General features: G+C 47.0%; 1 protein-coding gene across 1 annotated transcript; it reads left to right on the forward strand.

Annotated features, from left to right (window-relative positions):
- The first annotated feature begins 2338 nt into the window (after nt 1-2338).
- On the forward strand, nt 2339-3719 carry LOC120890888 (uncharacterized). Its single transcript, XM_040289104.2, has 3 exons — nt 2339-2746; nt 3092-3217; nt 3401-3719. Exons 1-3 carry the CDS (start codon nt 2391-2393, stop codon nt 3537-3539), a joined length of 621 nt encoding a protein of 206 aa, XP_040145038.1. The 5' UTR covers nt 2339-2390; the 3' UTR covers nt 3540-3719.
- The last annotated feature ends 1243 nt before the right edge of the window (nt 3720-4962 follow it).

The raw sequence follows: 4962 nt of genomic DNA on the forward strand, positions 1-4962 counted from the left end.
TATCTCCTCAAATACGTATTTGTACGTGCTGGGAACTTTCAGATTCTTCCCTCCTGATTACTTGAAATATGATATAGTCTATAATTGTCGACTGTACTTACCCTACTGTGCTATCGAACACCAGAGCTAGGTCCTCCTGTCTAACTGTATTTCAGTACCAACTATCATTTTAAAATCGAGATCCACACTCAGCCCTTTGCCATAATCTGACCCAAATGCCTCCTCTTCTCACTGGCACAAAGTTCCTTATGACCTTGGGTCACTTGTAGGCAGCTTCCCCCAGCATTTAAGATAGCCCTTGTCTGCTGCCTTGCCCTGCATCCCAGCTTGGTTTTTTTTCTCTCTCACTGTTCAATCCTGCTCTCTTAATATACTGTTATTAACTAATGCCATTCAGTGGGGATGGAGGGTCGATAGCACCCTCAACAGATGGTACAGAGACAACTGGTTATCCTCATGCAGAAGAACAATGTCGGACCCATACATCACACCATGCACCACCATGCACAAAAATTAACTCAAAATGGAGCAATGACTCAAATGTTAGTACTAAGACCATACTCCTTCGTGGCCTTGGAGTTGATAATTGATTCTTAGATATGACATCAAATGCATAAGCTGTTGAGAGCCACAGCCGAGTTGGGATGGCGCCTGGCGTTTTGCCAGGGGGAGTGGTTGAGAGGTGGCGCCAGCGAGCCATTAGGATGGTTGAGTTCCCGTTGAGTTCTCATGGAGTTCCCGTTGAGTTCTGGTTGAGCTCTCGCAGAGTTCCTAGAGGGTCGCGGTCAGTGGCGTTTGTGTGGGTTCTTAAATTAAGTTCGTTCCTGCTTGAATCTACAAGTGGCTGGTGACCTTCCGGTTATTTGTGCCCAGCCAGACTGTGTCAATAAGCAACGAATGAAGAAAAGTAGAAAGAGGGGCTGGGGTTGTGGCTCAGTGCTAGTGCGCTCGCCTAGCACATGTGAGGCACTGGGTTCGATCCTCAGCACCACATAAAAATGAAATAAAGATATTGTGTCCACCTACAACTCAAAAGTAATTTTGTTTAAAAGTAGAGAGACTTGTCTTTGTTACAACTAAAAACTTATGCATCAAACCCACAGTCAGGAAAGCAAAAACACAACCTATAGGCTGGGAGAAAATATTCGCAAATGATGCACCTGATAATGCTCTCCTATCCTGAATGGATAAGGAACACTTATGGCTCAACAACAAAGAGGCAGACGACCTATTTAAGGAATGGGTAAAGGGCTCAAAGAGACATTTCTCAAAAGAAGACCTACAAGACAGCCCTGTGAGCTTGTGACAAGAAGTTCACCATCGTCAGTCATTAGGAAAATTAAAATCTAACCACAATGAGTTATCACTTCACACATATTGGAATGGCTGCAATACTAATATTTAAAGGGAAAATAACAAGCATTAGCGATGCCGTGAGGAAACGGGAACTCTCTTACAGTGTTATTGGGCATGTACGATAGGGCAGCTGCTGTGGAAAACTCCTTAAAACATGAAACATTTGCATAAGACAGCAACCCCACTGGTCCAGATTCTCTAGAGGGAATTGAAAGCAGGTTTGGGGGATGGGGGGAGTTGTACCCAAATCTCCATAGCAGCAGCATTCTCAGTAGCCCCAAATTGGAAACCACCCAATTGTTCATTAGCAGAGGAATGGATACATCAAATATGGTACATTAATACAATTCATTATTACTGAGCAGTGGAAAGGGATGAGGATCTGATATATACCACATATGTGGGAGAACGTTGAACACATTACGCTCTGTGGAAGAAGTCAGACACATAAGGTCACATGTTGTATAATTACACATATATGAACTATCCAGAGAGAAAGAGAGCTGAGTAATGGATGCCAGGGGCTAGGGATGGGGCAGTGGGGAATGACTGTTAAAGACTATGGGGTCTCCTTGAAAATATTTGGAGCCAGATACTAGCAATGGTTGCATAATACTGCGAACCGGCTAGATGCTGGTGAATCGTACACTTTTAAACATGTTTATATTTATACTATATGAATTTCATTTCAGTTAAAAAAAAGTAACAGAGAGAATGCCTATTTATCAGTGTTGGCGCCCCTGTAGGGATCCATTTATGGAAGCATACTCGGGTGTCCCATGGGCTAAGGGGAGGTGCTCCGTGAACGTGGTGGTTGGCATGGAAAACAAGAGGCTTGGAGAGGGGTGTGCTGCAGCACCAGCTAGGGGAGAGCCCACCTGCACATGGGCCTCTTTGCGCAGGCGTAATAGGTGTGTCCAGTTGCATTGTGGGGGAAGGGGGTGGAGTTTCGTAGGGTTCTTTATTACTTGGCCGCAGCGCGAGGGAGGCGGTTGGTGGTGTTTGAGGTTGGTGAGGGCGAAGCTGCTGTAGCCATGGAGGCCCCAGGTGGCAGTGCAGGAGGTACTGGTGGTGCAGAGGGGCATGAAGATGGCCAGGGCGGCCAGTATGGATCTCCAGCTCCTGGTTTTCAGGGTATCTCAGGTGGTTCCATAGAGGAGGGTAGCCATAGCGACTTTAGTCATCCGAGTGGCCCTAGTGGTCTTGAAGTTCAGAGTACTCCAAGCAACCCGGACGAAGGTAGTGTGGTTAGAGAAGGAGTGGTGGCCGAAGTAGACGTTGGTGAAGAAGCAGTCGCTGCTTCCCAAAGTGAGCAGGCCCTGCGTACCCCAGGACCCAGTGGAGATGCAGCAACCTCGGGTGTAGTATCTGGAAGCCGACTCCTTGAGTTGTATCCTTTCCAAGGAGTACCCTGGGCAGGGCAGCAGAAATGAGGATGGGGGAGGATAAGCCCATAAAGAATTTTATGGACACAGCCCAAGGAGGTTGGTGAGTGTGGGGAATGAATACAGTGGTTATATACAGGGGACAATGGCAGTGGGCATCATGGCAGACAGTAATCTATGTCTGAAAAGGCTGCAGGGTGTGGAAGAAGGTCCAAAGCACTGGTGGTAGTCCTGGGTTGGCAGGATGTTGCCTTCCAAGGCATAGGGTGATGGATGGCCTATTAGTAGTGAAGAGCCCTGAGACCCAAACAAACTCATTAGTGGATGGTGCCTTAATGAATCTCCTACAGCTCTTTAACTGTGCCTTTCCGATCACCACTGGAGGCAGAGATGGCTCAGAGGTCCCTGGTCCCAGATGCGCGCCAACAGGAGATCATTCACAAGGAGTTCACAGTGAATGGCAGTGATCTGGCTGTGTCAGTTCTGGAAGGATCTGGAATGGGTGGAGGCAGCAGGTGCTGGGAGGTTATGTCCACTATAGCTTGTTGTAATGGAGATTTTGGCTGATTAAGTGGAAGCAGAATGCATGGAACCCTGGACCTACATAGAGTTCTCAGCTATAATCTGATGTTTTTGGGTTTTTTTCCCCTCACTTACAGTAGATGGACAACTGAAGACCCTGTTCTCTTCCGAACTTCTGTTAACACCTTCCTGGACCAGCTTTCTTTGGTGATGAGAAATATTCGGCGCATTGGGGTCCCAGCTCTGCTAAAACGAGGAAAAGGAAAGAAGCCTTAGTCCTAATCTTTTCTCCTGCACTTGGCAAGACATAGGGAAATGATATTTTGGGTAACGGCCACTTTATGATCAAAGTCTGAATTTTTTTTTTGTCTCTTGATATCTCTTGATCTGTCTGTTTCCCTGTTGCTAAAGTAGTGGATGCTTAAATGCTGGTTATGAAAGAAATAAAACCAAGCTACTTTGTCTGACTTTAGTTTCAGCTGTGCTACCTCAAGATTTTCTCATCTATGTCTGTGGGTTAGAGGGGAGGTCCTAGGATTTGGGTCTTCTATTAACACAGTTGGAGATCTAGGAGAAATCAAATTTAATAAATAGGTGTTGGGGCTATCCCAACACATGGGCACAAAGGTAAGAGGAAGGGGGTATTGCTATTGCAGCTGCTGCTGGGATGGAGGGTGGAGCTGGGTTCTGACAATCCGTTTCCACGCAGGGCCCCAATCAAGGCACTAAAGGAGGTGGGTTCAGGTGTGTTTGAGGGCATCTTGGCTGGAAACACCTGATCTTGGGCTCAGAACTGTGGACCCAGGCTGGAACCAGCCAGTCCCCTGGTGCTTCCACAAGTCACACCTGGTGGAGGAACTAGAGCTGTGTGTATGCAGGGAGTGAGGTTTGGGGAGGGGCCCACCTAGAAGGCCCCCACCCCCTATTGCCCCCCACAAGCATATGGCTCGGAGGCTCCAGGAAAAGGACAGGGACCTAAGGGCCTTCCTCCTTCTAAGGACAAAGGCTTGCTTTCTCTCCACAGGGCTGTAGATGTGTGTGTGTGGGGGGGAGGGTTGGAGTCTCAGCTGTTATAGGTTCCAAGAGGTAGACTGACTGAGTTAAATACTTAGTTTTCAATTTATTTTGGTACCAGGGATTGAAGCCAGATATGCTTAACCACTGAGCTACATCCCCAGCCACCCCCTCCCTTTTCTTAAATTTTGAAACTGGGCCTCACTAAGTTGCTGAGGCTGGTTTTAACCTGCCATCCTCCTACCTCAGCCTCCCAAACCTCTGAGATTACAGGTATGCACCACCACACCCAGCTCAGTTTATTTTATTTTGCATACCAGGAATTGAACTCAGGGGCACTCAACCACTGATCCACATCCCCACATTTTTTAAAAAAAATTTTAGCTGTATATAGACATAATATCTTTCTTTATTTTATTTGTTTATTTTTATATGGTGCTGAGGATCAAACCAGTGCCTCTTACATGCTAGGCAAACACTCTACCACTGAGCTATAACCCCAGCCTCCAGCCCTATTTTGTATTTTATTTAGACACAGGGTCTCACTGAGTTGCTTAGCACCTCACTGTTGCTGAGGCTGGCTTTGAGCTCAAGATCCTCCTGCCTCAGCTTCCCGAGCCGCTGTGATTACAGGCCTGCACCACCACACCTGGCTTCAGTTTATCGTTTAAGGCTCTCGATTTAC

This window comes from Ictidomys tridecemlineatus, chromosome X (assembly GCF_052094955.1).
Source record: "Ictidomys tridecemlineatus isolate mIctTri1 chromosome X, mIctTri1.hap1, whole genome shotgun sequence".
NCBI classification, from domain to species: Eukaryota; Metazoa; Chordata; class Mammalia; order Rodentia; family Sciuridae; genus Ictidomys; species Ictidomys tridecemlineatus.

Excerpts from the sequence above, each read along its gene's own strand:
- LOC120890888 (XM_040289104.2), top strand. The coding sequence starts at position 2,391 with ATGGAGGCCCCAGGTGGCAGTGCAGGAGGTACTGGTGGTGCAGAGGGG. Across the intron at positions 2,747-3,091 it reads GGAAGCCGACTCCTTGAGTT|CTCTTTAACTGTGCCTTTCC; the intron begins GTATCCTTTCCA and ends AATCTCCTACAG. Across the intron at positions 3,218-3,400 it reads AATGGCAGTGATCTGGCTGT|TAGATGGACAACTGAAGACC; the intron begins GTCAGTTCTGGA and ends CCTCACTTACAG.